Source organism: Cetorhinus maximus, chromosome 3, assembly GCF_964194155.1.
Source record: "Cetorhinus maximus chromosome 3, sCetMax3.hap1.1, whole genome shotgun sequence".
Taxonomy (NCBI): domain Eukaryota; kingdom Metazoa; phylum Chordata; class Chondrichthyes; order Lamniformes; family Cetorhinidae; genus Cetorhinus; species Cetorhinus maximus.
In genome coordinates, this window is record NC_135881.1 from 39,877,789 (window position 1) to 39,896,370 (window position 18,582).

General features: G+C 42.5%; 1 protein-coding gene across 6 annotated transcripts in view; it reads left to right on the plus strand.

The window, feature by feature from the left end:
• Positions 1–18,582, plus strand: part of nrp1a (neuropilin 1a) — a 207,158-nt gene that overhangs the window by 137,223 nt on the left and 51,353 nt on the right. For 3 of the 6 annotated variants that reach the window (XM_078537464.1, XM_078537470.1, XM_078537477.1), the window contains exons 9-13: positions 1,138–1,282; positions 3,852–4,183; positions 5,748–5,892; positions 11,503–11,595; positions 13,951–14,010. In XM_078537464.1, the coding sequence (XP_078393590.1) occupies positions 1,138–1,282; positions 3,852–4,183; positions 5,748–5,892; positions 11,503–11,595; positions 13,951–14,010 (775 nt within the window). The remainder of the gene's footprint in view (positions 1–1,137; positions 1,283–3,851; positions 4,184–5,747; positions 5,893–11,502; positions 11,596–13,950; positions 14,011–18,582) is intronic. The other 3 variants (XM_078537484.1, XM_078537498.1, XM_078537492.1) reach the window with 3 other exon arrangements.

The window sequence follows — 18,582 nt, forward strand, 5'->3', positions numbered from 1 at the left end:
ACAGAATTACAGTTTTTATAGCAAACAGTCCACAGTTGCTCCCAGTTTCCAGTGGGTTTGCAAATCCCTGTTTCGGCGAGTAGTTACTTTGAATGACCACCTCCAAGAGCTTCCCTTACATTTTGGAGAGTTTCCTAAGTCCACTACCAGCAGTAAAGCCTTTCCTGATTATTATTCTCCTCTGGCCATGCTGGGACAAATGTCCTGGATTCCTTAGATGGCTGCAAGATGCGTCTCTTTGACCAGAGACTGTCTCCCTCCTACATCTAGCTGCAGTAGTTCGCAGCCTGTTGCCTCTGCTGACTACACCAAACCTGCTGTCTATCTGTGATATTCATTGATTTGTAAGACACCTGTAACCTGATATCAAAATAGGCTTCTTCTGCACTCTTCCCCACGGCAATGTGAGACACATTAGCCTTGCATTCAAGTAGAAATACTGATTAGTTATTATGGAGCCCAATTCCCTTTTATCTTAGAAATAAATGGACAGTTTAAGCACAACTGTTTACAATCCAATACTTTCAATACCTTTCTTGGGAGACACAGAATCTGCCCGTTGTAAACTTAGAGGCAGCTGCCATTGACTCCAACTGTGATCGCCTCACACCATCACCTCAGTAACACAATCTGGGCCTCCCTTTAATCTTTAACACTCAAACCACCCAGACTTACCGTCAAGCAGTCTTCAGAACAGGTCACATGACCCCCTTCATGATACCTTAAGACACAGTCGCAAAACATAACAATCTTCTCAACCTCATACTTGTAACGATATCGCCAATATCCAACCCTACTCTGTGGTGAGTTATCTGATATCAGCCAAGGTGAATGATATGGGCACTGCAGTTTGGCTTTCATGTAGAAAGGAGCAAAGACAACTGGGATTCTTGCTCTTGATTATAATCAAGTGATTGCTACTGGAAAGTATGAATGTTGGGTTGGGACAGGCTTGGCTGAAATGCTGTTCCACAGTCAGACGCCATACCCCAGAAGGTTGCTGGCGCACAAAGCTGCACCAGTGCCCTTGGAGCCATGCCCTTGACATGAGCTATTGTGCATGAGAGCAAAGAAAATTTGAAGAATAAGCAACTTGCCTTACCAGTACACTTGTGATTTTATCTTTCACATTTGCAGATATTTCAAGGTAACAGCAATCCCAAAGATATCGTGATCAGGCAGTTTCCCCAGACAATCCTGACGCGATATGTTCGCATAAGACCACAGACATGGAAGGGTGGTGTTGCGCTTCGGTTCGAACTATATGGATGCAAGATTACAGGTAAAGAATCAACTTGTGAGACAGCTAACTTGATAAATAGTTTGTTCCCTTAGATAAACTCTCAAAGAGTTAACTGTTTTCTGCAACACCAACCATCTTTTCTGTAACTTCATTTTTGGTCAGTTGGATATATGGTAAAGGAGGAAAAAATGTTCACCATGTTTAAAAGTCCCTGAAACAAGTTACTGAGAAATCTAAAAAAAGAATTATACTTATTCTTGAATGAGTATAATGGATGTGAATGTTACTGGCAACATTGAACTCAATGTTGAGTCCAGAAGGCTGCTTCCCTCGAGCTTGTGTTGAGCTTCAAGCAGTCCCACCAGTCTAAGTGCAGGAGCCCACAGGACCAGGTAGGTGTGGGGTCTCACAGTGGGGTGGGAGGGGAGGTTTCAGAGGCGAGGGGGAGGGGGTTGTGGGTCGTGATGGCAAAGCCAGGTGGGTCGGAAGTACTGGGGGAGAGGGGGGCTGGGGAGGGTTGGGCACCCTATCTGGAAAGGGCGCCAGTGATGGAGATATTCCCCTCCCCCCTTTTTCTAAGACCCAAAGAGGGTGATCTGCCAGGGTCCTCCCATCACTGAGCTCCTCCCGTTAATCGAAACATTGCGGCCAGGTGAGAAGCAGCCCTTAAGTGGCCAATAATTAATAATTGCCCATTAACTGTATATATGCATTGTTTGATGTACATCGTCAGAACAAGAACAGTTCCAATCTAGCATTGTGCAGGAGGTTGTCAGACCAACAACGCGATGGCTAATTCTCAAGATCCGAAAAATCCTGCCTTTAAAGTTTTGCTTAGTCCAGTGCTAATTATATCATTTCCCCCTTGTTATGTGGCTAATTCCCAAGACCCAAACATGTCTGTTTCCCCCATTAGTCATGCTTTGAGAACCTGATTGAGATTTTCAATTTGTGCCTGATTACAAGCAATTTTATTCTGCAAACCCAAGTCCCCATGGAACTGATCTGAGGTGGCCTGTGTTCCAGTGATGCCAATGGTCCTCATTTACATGGGCAACCAGTGTTGCCCGTAACTTTACCTCTGCTGAGGAAAGTCAGTGGGGTTGAATTGTCATGACAGTTCTCCTGCTCGTTTCACCCGGCAGATGAACGAGAGAATCCCACTCACTCAGAACAGTTACCACAGAATACCAAAGAGTTTTTATGTGCAGAACTCTACATGCTTGTGTACATTTTAGTAATCTCAGGCTTATTTTGAGAATTCTTTTTGAGTAAGATTTTTTTTTAACTTTTTGAGATTGTTTCAGCTTGTTCAAAACTGTTTTTGCTTCATTGGCATGTACTAGACACATGACACATTTACACCTGGCAGACGGGGTAGAATTCCAACCCAGCAGACTAGGCAGGATTCAAACCTGGAACCTAAGACAGAAACGGATTGCATTTATGTAGTGTTTTTAACAACCTCAGAGTTTTACAAAATGCTTACTGAGGTATTTTTGGTGCAGAGAAACGTGGAGCCCAAATAATGCACTTTCAGCTCCCACAATCAGCAACGAGGGATAAATGTTAACCAGGGGAGTGGGGGAACTTTTCCCACATGGCTCCCGCTATGCTCTAACTTGTATCTGGTCTTAGCTGGCCCAGCAGTGCAAAATTTACCGGTGCATTGTGTGGCAAGCTACATTTTTTTAGTTTATTAAGCTCCAGCAGTGCCCTGTGCTATACTTGGAACTCCCTAGGACTTGGCTCTGCCAGCCTGCACCCAAACTCTGTGGAGGAGATAACTGGGATACGTTGAGCTTCACTGCAGCAGGCTGAGGACAGAGGTGCGAGCATGAGAGGAAGGTGGTGAATTAAAATGGCAAGCAGCCTGAAGCTTGAAGTCATGCTTGCGGAATGAGTGGGGGTGTTCTGCAAAGTGGTCACCCAGTCTGTGTTTTGGCCCACCAATGTAGAGAAGACCCCATTGTGAGCAGTGAATACAATAAACTAAGTTGAAGGAAATACAAGTAAATCGCTGCTTTGCCTGGAGGAGTGTTTGGGGTCTTGGACGATGAGGAGGGCCAGCTGATACAATTATTGCCATCGGATCATGGCCATTCTCAAAAGTTAATAAAGAGCGCCTCAACTAGCCTGCCAAAGCGAATGAAACATGCTGCGCACCACTTAATGTATGAAAATAAAAGAAGCAGCAGATTGCACAAGCATGCGATGAACCAGTTAACGTCTGAGAAGAAAAGTAACCAACTAGTCAAAGAACTCAGCCCATGCAGCAAACCAGAACTAAGGATGAAATGCCTTGGAGATCAAAATGACAGGGCATACTTGCCGTGATTAATTTTTACCCACAACTGCATTATCACATTCGGAGAGCTTAATATTTAGCTTTCAAATAACTGGTAGGAAGTAACACTATGCCACAGAATTCTACAGCTGCATGTATCATTCCTGTGCTTGCCAATAGGGCTGCACTCTCCTTCAATTTAAGACCAATTTTTCTTGATTTTTTTCATACTGGACTATTACCAATAGATTTTTTTTTCCAATCTTTGTAATAAAATATTACCTCTTTCCTCTCTAATGGCCATTTACCTTTGTCCTGCAGATTATCCCTGCTCTGGAATGCTAGGAATGGTATCTGGACTCATCCCTGACAACCAGATCACGGCCTCATCCTCCATGGACCGATACTGGGGTCCCGAACATGCTCGGCTTCTCACCAGTCGAGCAGGCTGGGCATTAAAACCGACCCCTCAATCCTATAATAACGAATGGATACAGGTAGACCTGGGAGCGGAGAAAGAGGTGCGGAGCGTGATCATTCAGGGCGTGAAGCAGAGGGACAATAAAGTGTTTATGCGGAGGTTCAAGCTTGGGTACAGCACAAATGGATCAGACTGGAAGTTGGTAACAAATCCTGGCAGCTCCAAACCGAAGGCAAGTAGACAATGATCACAGCCTTAGACATGGATAGTTCTTTTTGAAATGAAAGCAGGACACCGAGTCCCAGCATGTGCCATCATGCTGCCGCTAAAATGAACATTTTGCTTTAACAGTAACAAAGCAAGCATACATGCAGCACTATGCTGGGAGCCTTGTGTCACATTTGCCATGTTCCCAACATGTAAAATGATGGACATGTCTACATTAAAAAAAAATTACTGTCTTTTTCCCTCTCCAGTCAAGATATATTTGTCTCAATTTTCTCTGCAACAGCACACTGCTACCACACAAAGTCAACATTTTGTCCTTGTGGATTACACTTAAAATGCAAAGTGCTTCTGTGTTTGGCAAAGCAGAAGACTCCGTACCAATTAAAATGCAAAGATTATCTTCATGAACGAGCATCTGGAGAATCTTTGTTTGGGAAATAGGAACACTCCAAATCCTTTTCACTGTGCTGACATCCGGTGCATTTCAATAAAATTTGCATTAATGTATCACATGTTCATAAATAAATGGAAAAAGAAATGTTCCCAAACACTTTACTCGTATAAAGGACAATTTTAGGCAATGCGATGCCATTCAATTTGGATGTCATCGGTGTGGAGTAGGACCTGGAGTTATTCAATAGGGAAATGGTCTGGTTTCCTTTTTTATACGGGTGTGGCCAATTTTCAGTGTTTCATAGTTTGACTCTTGCACTTGACTCCAATAGTTGCCAGTGGGAATGACATATTCTTTACCATGGTACTGTTAATGGCTAGGGAAAGCTCGAGGAAATAACACAAAAGGATAAAATGCAGAAACATGATTGCAGGGTAGACATATATGTTTCAATCAGAAATTGCAGGTAGCTCATCTCACCTGGAAATGTAATAAACTACTGCCAATTTAGACAAAATAATTGTAAATGCCCAGTGTGATTACCTACCAAATTCACCGTGCTATGGAAGTAGCTCATGCTTGAATTTTTGATAATTTATTAAATCATCCAAAGTTTCCATAAATAGGGGTAGAAATTGACATGCATTGTGTCAATTTTCTGGGTGTAAAGCAGGCATAAAACATGCCAATTTATCAGTGGGGCTGTGTGGGTTCCATTACTAAATTGGTGGCAATTGATGGCAACCATTTTTAGATTTGAATTTTTAAGAGAAATCTTTTGCAACACACCATTTGATTTACAGCTATTGTTAAGAAATGAGACATGAAGAATTTTCCTTTGATGTATCGCTTTTCTACCCTGTGTCAGTGCTCAGTTTTCAATTAATGTTGGGATTCTTTGTGGAAAAGTCCAATGTCGAATTGCGCAAGATTTACGGAATAATTTCAGCATCTGTTGTACATAATTCCAGAATTATGTTCAAACTGTCATTTTTTGAAAATTGGGGGCAATACTGTAATTACAAATGCTGCTAAGTTATGAAAATGTAATGCAGAAAATGCAGATGTAGCTCATTATATTTTCGTTTGAAAAATGAGCATATTTTCTCTCTGGTGTGCATTTCTGTTAATGGATTTAACTAATGCCTGAGAATTTTTTTTGCATATTGTCTAGACATTTGAAGGAAATACCAACTATGATACGCCAGAAATTCGGAAATTTGAACCATTGTTAACAAGATACCTTCGGATATACCCTGAGAGAGCATCAGCGGCTGGGTTAGGACTACGCTTGGAGCTGCTGGGCTGTGAGATTGAAGGTACTGAGGGTTTTAAAATGTTCCATGGCTTCATTGCATAGTGTAACCATTAGCAGGAACTGCCCTTGGGGGTGGGCTGGAGGATTGAAACATGATGAAACGCTTCAAATCGAAAGCTCCCGTCACTTTTAAATCTTCATTTATTTCCCTTGTGTAAGGGCTGAAGATTTGCAATTTACCTTCATTGTTCATCAGGGCAGGTGTTCCATTGGTCATAAGAAAGTTTGCCTAGAGGATATATATTTCAGTAGATTTATTTTAATGGTCACAATATTGTTGTAAGGGCACCTGTATAAACCTTATTAATAGATTGGAGGATATTTGTAAAACAATGTCTGACATACACATAACTTTTTTTTATCTTTTTGGAACTATAATAATTTACAACAGTGAGACTAATTTAAATGAAGATCCCATTTGCACCAATAGATGTAATTTATCAAACATTGACTAAAAATATATTTGTATATCAACAGTGAAGCAAAACATTCTCCAGCTCCTCTGCGTGTCACCTCACTTATCATATAATATTGCACTTATGCAATACTAACTTACAAAAATGTTAATTCATTTGTATGAAATGCCTGTGGACACTATTTTAGCAAAGGTGCTGATCTGTTCAAAATAAATGGGTTGATGCCTGCCTAAAAATAGCATTTATATGCTAATTGACACAATGTGATTTCACCCCACTGGACTGCACAATGTCAGTGGGTACAACCATAGAAAGTTTTTGTAACTCACAAACCTGGCTAATTAAACCTATGCTTCTAAAGATAACAACAAAAATACCCAAAACATATTAGTGTTTACCTTATGTCCTTTGCTTCATTCCCCATTATTAAGTAACAAATTTGAATGATATAATTCTATTAATTCACATTTTCAATATTAGATATAGATCTCCCCTTTCATTCTTCTGGTAAGTAAATAATTAGTCATAGTTCATAAAGGATCATAGGCATCTAATGATCTTGTGTTATGCCCCTTGTTATACATTGCCAATCAGTAGAAACAATGGGCTGAATTTTCCCCCCCATTGGGGGCGGAGTTGATGGGCGGACGAGCTTCTGATTGGTGCCCCTGATCGGAGGTGTGGCGCAATTTTACGTGGGCGGGCCAGTTAAGGCAATTAAGGCCCACCCAGCGTGACGTCCTCAGGGAAGCGCTATGCGCTCCCTGTGTGGGTGGGGTGGGGGGGGGGGGGATGCCTAAAATTGAGAGAGTGCTCTTTCGCGCATGCACACAAAAGAGCGCACTCATCTCCCTGAGGCTAAGTGCGGCCTCAGGGAGATCGCCTCTACTTTCAAAAATATTAAAAATAGAAAAAACATTTCCCTTACATGCCCCCTCATGTACATGAGTTGGGACATGTTCATAATTTCCAAAAAAACTTTATTAAATTTTTAAAACCCTACATGAAACCTCATCCCGCCTGTGGATGAGGTTTCATGTTTTTTCTACTTCCCGCCAGGGCTCCTGGCCTGCCCGCCAACCTTAAGGTTGGACGGGCAGGTCCACTAATTAGCTTAATTGCTCTGTCAATGGCGTCAATTGGCCATTGACAGGTCGGCGGGCGCGCAGCTAATTTTGCTGCGCTCCCGCCTTCCTGAAAATTTAACTGGGGCGCGGTGATGTCGGGAGTTCCACCTGACGTCACCACACGTCATTTTACGCGTCGATGAGCGGACCCCACCCCTGCTCGTCGACAGTAAAATCCAGCCCAATATTTCACTATTTACTTGGAACATTTCCTAATTCTGAAAATCTCTATTAGAGCCCCTTTAGCCTTCTCTGCCTAACTGTAATCTTTCTTTATAGCTGTTTTGATAATGTTAGCCTTGGCTCCATGGTTGCATTCTCACCCCTGAGTCAGAAGGCTGCAGCTTCAAGGTCCCACTCCGGAGGCATGAGTAAAGAACATTAGGCTGACAATTCAGTACAGCACTGAAAGAGAGGTGCACTGTTAGAGGTGCAGTCCTTCCAATGAGATGTTAAACTCATGTTTGCCCTCTTAGGTCGGTGTAAATGATTATACTGCATTATTCAAAGAAAAGCAGGGACCTTCTCCCAGTGGCATAGCCAATATTTATCCCTCAATGAACATCACTAACAAGCAAATCATCTGGCCTTTCATTTCACAACTTGGCTGCTGCATTTCCGACATTGACAACTGTGACAACACTTCCAAAGTGCATATTCGATTATAAAGCAGTATGGGATTTCCTGAGGGCACAAAAGGCTCTGTATGTTCTTCCTTTCTTTTTTCTTTTTAAACTCTTATTCCTGGTATTATTCTAGTGAATATTCACTGCAGCTTCATGTCTCTAATATCCTACCAAATGGGGAGCTGTGTGCAATACTGTGTGCAATATTGCACGTCACCGGGCTGTATAACTAAATTGTACGTATTCTTGCATTTTCATTTTAAGTAAAAATAGGAATGTAAAATGTACAAAAACAATTCCCAATAGAGCACATTGAACTGTATAAAAAATAAGGAAAACATGTCCCCTCATGTGACTCTTGTCACATGAGCAAGGGTATGTTGCAAATGAATTTTGAAAAGAAAGCATATGGGATACTTGCCTTTGTTAACCAAGGCATAGAATATAAGAGCAGGGAGGTTATGCTGGAACTGTATAAAACGCTGGTTAGGCCACAGCTAGAGTATTGCGTGCGGTTCTGGAATCCGCATTATAGGAAGGATGTGATTGCACTAGAGAGAGTGCAGAGGAGATTTACCAGGGTGTTGCCTGGGCTGGGGAGTTTTAGTTATGAAGAGAGATTGGATAGACTGGGGTTATTTTCCCTGGAGCAGAGGAGATTGAGGGGGGACATGATTGAGGTGTATAAAATTATGAGGGGCAAAATTATGAGGTAGACAGGAAGGAACTTTTCTCCTGGTGGGGTCAATAACCAGGGGGCATAGATTTGAGGTAAGAGGCAGGGGGTTTAGAGGGGATGTAAGAATTTTTTCACCCAGAGGGTGGTGGGAATCTGGAACTCACTGCCTGAAAGGGTGGTAGAGGCAGAAACCCTCATAACATTTAAGAAGTATTTGAATGTGCACTTGCGATGCCATGGCATACAAGACTATGGGCCTACTGCTGGAAAATGGGATTAGAATAGTTAGGTACTTGTTTGACTGGCGCAGACTCGATGGGCCTATTTCTGTGCTGTAGACCTCTATGACTCTATGAAAACTTTTATTTTATTTTTAATTAACATCAGAAACCTCATCCCGCCCGTGGATGAGGTTTCTTCAAAAATCGAAAGGCCGCTTGGCCTATTCACCCGCCCGCCAACTGTAAGGTTGGACGGGCAGGGAAAAATTCTAGTTAATTAGTGAGCTGAACAGCCCTCTTAATTGTCAGTGGGCACGTTGCCGACTCCTGCGTACACCCGCCGATTGAAATATCACATGAGTGCGCAATGACGTCAGGACGTTCGCCCGACATTATCGTGTGCTAGCGGGCGCGCGTTCGCACGCCGAGGTGAAAATTCAGCCCAGTGTATTTTTATGCCATCCTTTGCAGGGGAGTGGGAGGTGAGGGGGCACAGAGTTTGTAGCGATGTTTATGTGATTTTGGGTTACCCAGTGCCATTCTAATGGACCAGTTTAAACTAGTTTGCATGCATTATGATGTTCAAGAGTTGAACATCCCAACATTAATCTTTTCAGCAACTTTAATCAGTCGATCAGTTAAATTGCAGCTCCCTGAGTGTTTACATTAGATCTATGGCTTGTAGTAATTGAGCCAAAAAAAGGGTGAACTCAGGTACTGTTATTCCAGCTGTCACCACTTCATGACTCATTAAAATGCAGTATGATTCTATTAGAAAACAATAAAAGTAGGTCAAGTGCACAGCAGCTGAGAGTTCTGCATCTTTTCCATGAATATTTTGATAGACCAGTGCAGCCACTTTAATTTATGGTTCAACACCATTAATGTTGATGCAGTTTTGTGGTGAAACCCACAGTTTTCCATCGATAGATTCCATATTTCAAATCCCATCTGGTATCAGAACACAGTCCTCCGTGAGGAACATTCTTAGTGCTGCTGCTCACTACACTGAGCTCTGCATCGCTGGAATAATTGTGTAATCCAAACTACTTGAGGATCCTTTTCTTTGGAGACCTACTCGAGTGAGACAGTGTCAGAGAGTTTTAGTTGCAACATGTTCCGTTGGGGAAAGTAGTGTGACTGTCATCCAGGCACAGTTCATTGGCATTTTTAATGAGCATATTAACACTGGCAATTATGAAAACATTAAACAGTAAAATAACAGTATGATATCAACGCATTTACTCTATCTCTTCACCATATGGTTCAGTCCACTAAAATCTTATACACAGTAAATCATGTTGACAAATTCCTGATATTTTTGCAGGCAGGTATAATTTAACCCTCAAAAATCAAATCTGTCTGCTCGGCTGCGCAGTCTATTATACCAATCCATCTCCAAACAATGCAAGCTTTCAAGTGTTAGGAAGAGCTGCTTCCTAACAAATGGTACCGTATACATTTATATTCAGGGAAGTAACTAATACCTCAGACCAAATTTTCAGAATTGAAAACAGTGTATTTACAAGGTATTTATTGAAGGCTTAAGTTCAAACAGAATGGCCAATCTCATTGAACTCATGATTAGGAAATCCCATGGAGACTGCACTGACGGCTCAGTGAGTTTATCCATTGAGCAGCTGAACCTTGTATGTTTGGGAGGTCCCAGATAGACCCCTGCGTGATGGCGAGTCAGTTGATCTCAGCCAAGTGGGAGTGAAAAGCTTCAATTCAAATAAAAGAAAGAACTTCAATTTATATAGCACCTTTCACAACCACAGGGTATCCTAAAGTGTTTGACAGCCATTAAATGTAGTCACTGTTGTAATGTAGGAAATGTTTGTACACAGCAAGCTCCCACCAACAGCAGTGTGATAACGATCAGATAATTTGCTTAGTTAGTGATGTTAGTTGAGGGATAATTATTGTCCAGGACACCGGGCATACCTCTCCTGCTCTTCTTTGAAATAGTACAATGGGAACTTTTATGTCTGCTTGAGAAGGCAGATGGGTCCTCGGTTTAATGTCTTACCTGAAAGAGGACACCACCAACAGTGCAACACTCACACAGTATAGTACCACACTGGAGTGTCAGCCTAGATTTTGTGCTCAAATCTCTGGCGTGGGACTTCTGCCCACAACTCTCTGACTCAGAGGCAAGAATGTGACTACTGAGGCACAGCTTACTTTTATTTCAGTATCCCTATTGGTTAGTTGTCCACCAGTCCTCACTTGATGTGGGCATTTGCAAACAGTGGGAAAACACAGGACTGGACTTGGTGGTAATGCCCCATAGCTCCTAGTCAAGCAGTCCACCAGTACTTTCCCTGAAGGCTCACACATGAATAATAACTGCCTTTGACAAGGTGAAACTGTAATCTTGTTCTTCAGAAGAGGAGGGAAGAAAAAAGCATATATTGAAAATGGTCAGTGTTGTCTTAGTTTATTGATATGATGGTCTATGCATAATGTAGGCTTTTAGAGATAAGCATAAGTGTTGTAAGTGTTGCAAATTCTTAATACCTTCATCTTCTAATTGCAGTCCCTACATCCCCTCCGACCTTGGATTCAGATGAGTGTGACGAGGAGATTGGAAACTGCCACAGTGGAACAGGTGATGGCTTCGACTTTACAGGTGCATAAATCCTCCTAACACCTAACTGTAACCTTTCTCACTTGCTTCCTGTGTGCCCTGCTGTTAATGAGCCAAAAATCGCTAAAACACATGTCTCTCATCCAACTAATAAACAGCTTATCCTTACAAATCTGCCGCTATCAACACCTTCCTTCTGCTAATTGGGACTAATCCTTTAGTGTTCATTCTTCCTTATTAGGAACTGCAGCACCACTTCAGAAGAATAAATAAACAAGCAATAAACTGACAGTGAAGCATTTGGTGCAGGCTTACAATCAATGTACGGCTTGAATTATTGTTAACACTTAGTGGAAACGTGCATTTCTGAATGAGTCCAAGTTCCCATTTGGAGTTTTGTCTTTCCGATCTCTGTCATTCTGTTATCATTCAGATCTCTGTCTCTGATCTTTCAGATCTCTGTCATTCTGCTATCATTCAGATCTCTGTCTCTGATCTTTCAGATCTCTGTCATTCTGGTATCATTCAGATCTTTGTCTCTGATCTTTCAGATCTCTGTCATTCTGGTATCATTCAGATCTCTGTCTCTGATCTTTCAGACCTTTGTCATTCTGCTATCATTCAGATCTCTGCTGTCATTGAGAGGTTCCTCACCCAGAAGTCGGCCTGATTGGGAGGCTTGACGTCCAGTCAGACAGTGGAACCCTCTCTCCCACACCCAATTTCACCTACTTCCCCCCGCCATGTTAAAATTCACGACCCCCCCGCCCCACCGCCCATTTCAAAGTTCCCTACGCCGTGTCAAATGCAAACCATGAGTTTCTTTAAAACCCAGTGTTTGTGGAACAATCCCCTCCCCAACTCGCATTAATAATATTATCTGATGTCTACATAGTTCACTGGTGGACTGCAGCCGTTCAAGAAGGCGGCTTACCATCACCTTCTCAAGGCCAGTTGGGGATGGGCAATAAATGCTAGCTTTGTCAGCGATGTTCACACCCCATGAAAAGAATTTTTTAAAACCCTCAGTTTGGACCATGGAGCTTGATTAACTCGGACAAGACACTTTGTTCTTTATTCATATCCAAGTTTGCGCTTCCAGCAAAAATCAGCATTAACTTTGTGAGACCTCTGTTTGATCTGTCTTAGTTACAGTTGTCTCAGGCTGTACCCTGTTTTTTTATGTCCCCCAATATACAGAGCAACAATTGCAAGTTGTCTGCGAAGGTATTTCTGTCAGGTACAAATAGATCTTTAAGAAAAGGCAAGAGCTTGTGGATAATGATCAGGAGGAGAACCCTGGCTGACCTGGTTTTGTTCTCCTTCCATTGTGGCTCTGTGCCTGCAATCCGATGGACATCCTTCGTGTTGATATCCGCTAGCTTTCTTTTTTCACAGCTTCCCTGCTGCTGGGCAAAAATATGTCCTCATCTGTGAAATGCAGAATGACAAAAACTGGGGTGGATTTATTTTTTTAGTTGAAGTTATCAGTTTTTGCTGGTGAGGTTGATGGTAATCTGGCAGTTGACAGCGATACTGTGTAGCAGCCGGAACAAGTCATTGAAGCCGCTTATGGTGTTCTGCTGCAGTTTCACAGAGAAATAATCTCCAGTCGGCTGCACAGCAATTCTATGTTCAATAAATATTCTTTTTACAGGAATATATTTAAACAAGTTACTGTTTTGCTTGAGAAAGCCCAGAACTTTAAAAATCTGTTATTAGAAAAGCAGAGAAACAAAGGGGCCATTTTAAAGTTCTTCAGTGGGATCATTGATATTTCAAGGAGATCACAGTCTCTGACAAGCTCTTATTTTGTATCATGTGCAAATAATCTGGTGACGTTTTTGCCTCTAATATGAGTTATGTCATTGTTTTATACGTACATATGCAGAACATTGGAATTATCTTTTCCTCCTGCTTTGTACTAATATAAACATTAAAGCAAACAGGAAGGGTTTTAAAGGCTTTTCCTTTTTTGTCCTTGGTCTTCCTACCTAATACAATGTGATAAATGATGTCTGTCTGAGTTCTAAAAATTCAATTTTACTCCCCAGAAGGAGGCCCCTCCATCCTCACCCCACTCATTTATTTCCCTCCTGTGCCTCTTACATCTCTACTCCCTCCATTCAGTCTCCGTTTGTTCCTATACATGAGACTAGTCCATCAAAATAGAGGCAGATATTGAACCATTAACTAATATTAGAACGGATACTGCAAGCACTCAGAATTCATTTCCATGGTGATCCTTAACTTGTACTAACAGGGCAACCTTCATCTGTATGGTGGCACGGTATGCCCAATAGAATCAGATACCACAGATTGGAGGCACCGAGCCATTGACCCCAACCCCATCTGCATGCTCTTCAACTGATTTCTGATCTTATTCCTGCTTTGCAGGTGGTAACACTGCTCTAGGAACAGAGGAACCAACATTACCTGAAATACCAGTGTTCCCAGGTATGGAGCATGTTTGGTCAAAGTCAATGTGCATGCAATAGGTGGGGAGAGGCATTTGGCACCCTCTTAGATGCACGGGTGAGAGGTTGATGTTTTGAAGGATATGATGGCAAATTGAGAAGGCCACTGCAGTAACAAGAGGTTCCAAAAATGTCCCTTGGGACTGAAGGAAGATTTATTTAGATATCACAGAATCTTGGCATAGCTGCTTAGAGATAAAATCCTCAGAACCTGGCGGGTGAGTTTCCTACTCTGCTATCGTAAACTCATGAGATTTGGCAGAAACCAGGTTTACAACTGTGAACAAAGTTTCAGCTGAATTTCAGTAGAGGTTCCAGCAATGGAGCGGGAGTGACCCCAGGAAAATATACTCCCGGGTGCAAAATGTAGGGTCAACTCTTTCAGTTATCGGTACCTTGTGTCCACATCAAACACTTGCAGGGTAGGTACATTGTGGGTCAAAGGCTGAGAAAAGCTCTCCTTTCTCTGCCCAGTGAACTTAACTTAATTTCGACCTCTGGAAACTAATCCCTGCAGGACTAAGTCGGTGATTCCATTTCACAGGTCTATTTATAGTTGTAGGAAGGTGCAGAAGACCTGGAGTGCTCTGGTGGTAGAATAATGAGATTCATGTTACTATGGTAACGGATTCAACTCCAGTTGAAGACTCAAACTTGCAATTGAAATATTGTATGACTTTTACTTTTCCTTAGCCAGGCTTCTAGGAGGGAAATTATGGAAAACTAAATCTTTTACTGCATGGAAGAACATCTCCTGTTTGTTAGAGTGTAGAATGTCAGACTCCCTTTAAGCTGCCAATTGACACATTTACGTCCATGAGATATGTGGACTTTAAATCATGTTGGCTCACCCAAATGTGACTCACTTCAGTAGAAACGGGTAATGCATTAAATTCAATCTTACAATAATTTCATTTAGCGCTGGTCTAACTGATTTATCTGATATCTACGTGTGTAAACATTTATGAACATATCCAAAATCAGTGACTGCCAAATGGTATATTGTTAATTTGCTGTATAGCAAAGTAAGGTTGTTTCCTATAAGTCTGGTTTATCTGTGAACCTAAGTGTAGCAATAAAGCCAGTGACCCATTTGCCTCTGCATCTGGCTGATGTTGCTGAGTGTTAGTGAAGTAGGGAGGATGCATAATAGAACAGAGAGAAATCAAAACATAATCTTGCATTTTACAAAAGCAGGGAATACTAACAAAGCTGCTGGGAGCTTAAACATTTCCACCTATTTTTGTGCACAGCATGAAGTTCTTAAAGGCACTGCAGTGATCACTCGTCCTTTGCTGCAGAGTGTATTATTATTCCAACAAAATCTATTTCTGTGCCTTTAATTCATTGAATTTAAATGGGGGCAATGGTCAATACTCCATTAATTGCTGCCATGTTGCTTTGTGCTGCGCTCGCACCACTAGTCATCAGCACACAGACCTCATGCACCAGTGCAAGCCCAGAGTAAGCCTGTTGGATTATCTACAGCCCCTGCCAGGAAAGGTTCAGTTTTGAAAAAAAAACCGAAGGTTCAGTCTTAAAAAAAAACATGTAAGTCTTCCCAGCTGCAGATCTGAATGAACCTGTCCTTCTGAGTGTGGGGGAGTTGCCAGCCAGGTGTAGCCTGTGTGGCAGCACTCGACAGCACCGGTGTGGCCCAAAAATTCCGGTCAAGCTGGCAGCCAGGCTAATAGAACTCACCACAGCAGCCTCCAGCGAGAGGAAGACGTGCAATTAAATGTAAAATAGTGAAGCTACTGTCCAAGGTGTTAGCTTTGCGAAAATAACAACCACCACAGGTCCTGATGGATTTCATCCTAGGGTCTTAAGAGAAGTAGCTGCTGAGGTGGTAGCTGTATTGGTTTTAATTTTCCAAAATTCCCTAAATTCTGGAAAGATCCTATCAGATTGGAAAGTAGAGAATGTGACTCATCTATTCAAGAAAAGCGGGGGGACAGAAAACAGGAAACTACAGAGCGGTTAGCTTAACATCTGTCACAGGGAAATGCTGGAATCTATTATTAAGGGGGCACTTATAAAATCTTAATACAATCAGGCAGAATCAACATAGTTTTGTGAAAGGGAAATTGCATTTGACTAACTTATTAGAGTTCCTTGAGGAAGTAACAAGCAGGGTTACCAACTCCCAAGGGAAGAAAATATGGGACACTTTGGCATGGGGAATGGTTCGACTGGGAGGGGGGCAGTGGTAGTGGTGTTGGATGCCGGCAAACCTGTTAGAGATGGCGGCAGGGAGAGGGGATTGCTGGCCAGCCTGTGGGAGTGGGGCGGGCCAGGGGCAGTGGAGCTGGAGAACACATAAGGGTGGGAGGGGGTGCTGTCAAATCTGTAAGAGTAAGGGAGGGGGGGGGTTGGGGATTGCAAACCTGTGTGCAGAGTGGGATTGGGCTGGTGGTGAGCACTGTGCAACATGCACATGTGCTCCGATACTTCCAGCTCATGACACCAGCGTAGTTGCAGAAAATCCAGGAGAGTTAGTGACCCTGGTATCAAACAACATGGATAAAGGGGAGCCTGTAGATGTGGTGTGCTTGAATTTCTAGTAGGCATTTGATAAGGTGTCGCATCAAAGGTCACTACACAAAATAAGCGCTGGTAGTGTGAGGGGTAACATATTAGCATGGATAGTGGATTGGTTAGCTAATAGGAAGCAGAGACTAAAGATCAATAGGTCTTTTTGGGTTCGCGAGCTGTAACTAGTGGAGTGCCGCAGGGATCAGTGCTGGGGTCTCAACTATTTACAATCTGTATTAATGACTTGGATGTATGGTTGCTATATTTGCTGATGACACAAAGATAGGTAGATTTTCAGCACATGGGACAAAAAGCGTGATGCACCCTGATGGACAAGTTCTCACCATTTTGAATGATTGGTAGCAAGCTCCCTACGGTCATTAACGTCAATGCTGCCGCACTTCAAGGAGAGCTTCAGTCTTTGAATGTCTTTGAAGCATATTCTTTGTCCTCCCCTAGAATGTTGGCCATTTGAGAGTTGAGAAATCAAGACCTGAGGGTGGGGGGCAGCGGAAAGACACTTTTTGGCTATCCAGACAGTGGGCAGTCCAAAGTTGGCTTTGCAGGAGTTTGGGCCTGAATACTTGTGGAGCTGACTCCAAGAAGGGCACTAATGCTTCTTCAATGGCCCTCCCATTGAATCCAGAGGATGCAGCAGAGGCAGTGCTGATAAAAGCAAAATACTGTGGATGCTGGATACCAGAAATAAATAACAAAATGCTGGAAAAACTCAGCAGGTCTGGCAGCATCTGTGGAGAGAGAAACAGAGTTAACGTTCTGAGTCCGTATGACTTCTTCAGAGGCACTGCTGATGTAATTTCTCTTACGCTCTTATGTGTTGCTGATACATAGTCCAGGCCTCACTGCAGCACAGGAGTATGGTGATGACAACTTCTCTGTACACTTAGGGCTTCTGTTGACTTGCCATAGTGGCCAAAGACTGAATGACACATCTGATCCGGTGTTGGATCACCTTGTCAATAGTCAATAGCCTTTTGAGAGAGGTGCTGCTAAGGTATGGGAAGTGCTCAACATACAACATATTCCAGAGTGTCTCCTTCAACCTATATGGGAAGTAGAAAACTGGCTGACCAGGTGTGGATTGAATGTATCAATTTTCTTTTGGCAACATTCTAGGATAGGCCAAGTTTCTTGGATGCAGTAGTGACCTGCAAATATGGTGCAGCATGACATTGCAGTCATCTGCAAACTGTAGATCATGTAGGTCTGTGGTGGTCAGTTTAGTTTTGGCACGGAGGCGACTGAGGTTAAAGAGTTTTTCATTTAGGCAGTATTTAATACTGACACCAGAGGGCAGTTGATCTTTGATAGGGCGAATAGCCACAGTCAGGTAGATTGTAAATAGTATAGGGATTATCACACAGTCTTACTTGTTACTGGTCCAGATTTTGAAGGTGTCTGTTTCAGGTCTCCCATTCAAGACAGTTGCAGTCAAATCATCATGAAGCAGTTGCAGGATTGTAAAGAAGTTTCTTGGACACCCAAATCTTAGGAGCACAATCCACAGAGCCTCAAGATTTACTGAAGCAAAGCTTTGGTGAGGTCAATGAATGTAATGACAAATTCCTGGTGTTGTTCTCAACAGTTTTCTTGGATTTGCCTGTCCTAGAGGGCTGTAGATGCTCAGTGGTTGATTATGTTCAAGGCTAAGATCAGTAGATTTTTGGAATCTAAAGGAATCAAAGGATATGAAGATTGGGTGGGAAAATCGAGTTGAGGATGAGGATCAGCCATGATCTTATTAAATGGTTGTGTAGGCTTGATAGGCCGAACGACCTACACCTGCTCCTATCTCATGTTCTTATTTGAAATGAATTGATTGGTTGGTTTTGGGTGGGTTGGCGATTCATGACTCAAAGCACAATTTCTATGTTTTTTTCTATGGCCAGAATTTTCCCATTGGCGTGCGGGGGCGGGGCCCGCCCGCCGACGAATAAAATGACGCGCGTGACATCAGGCGAGCATTCTGATGTCACCACGTGCCATCGCGATATTT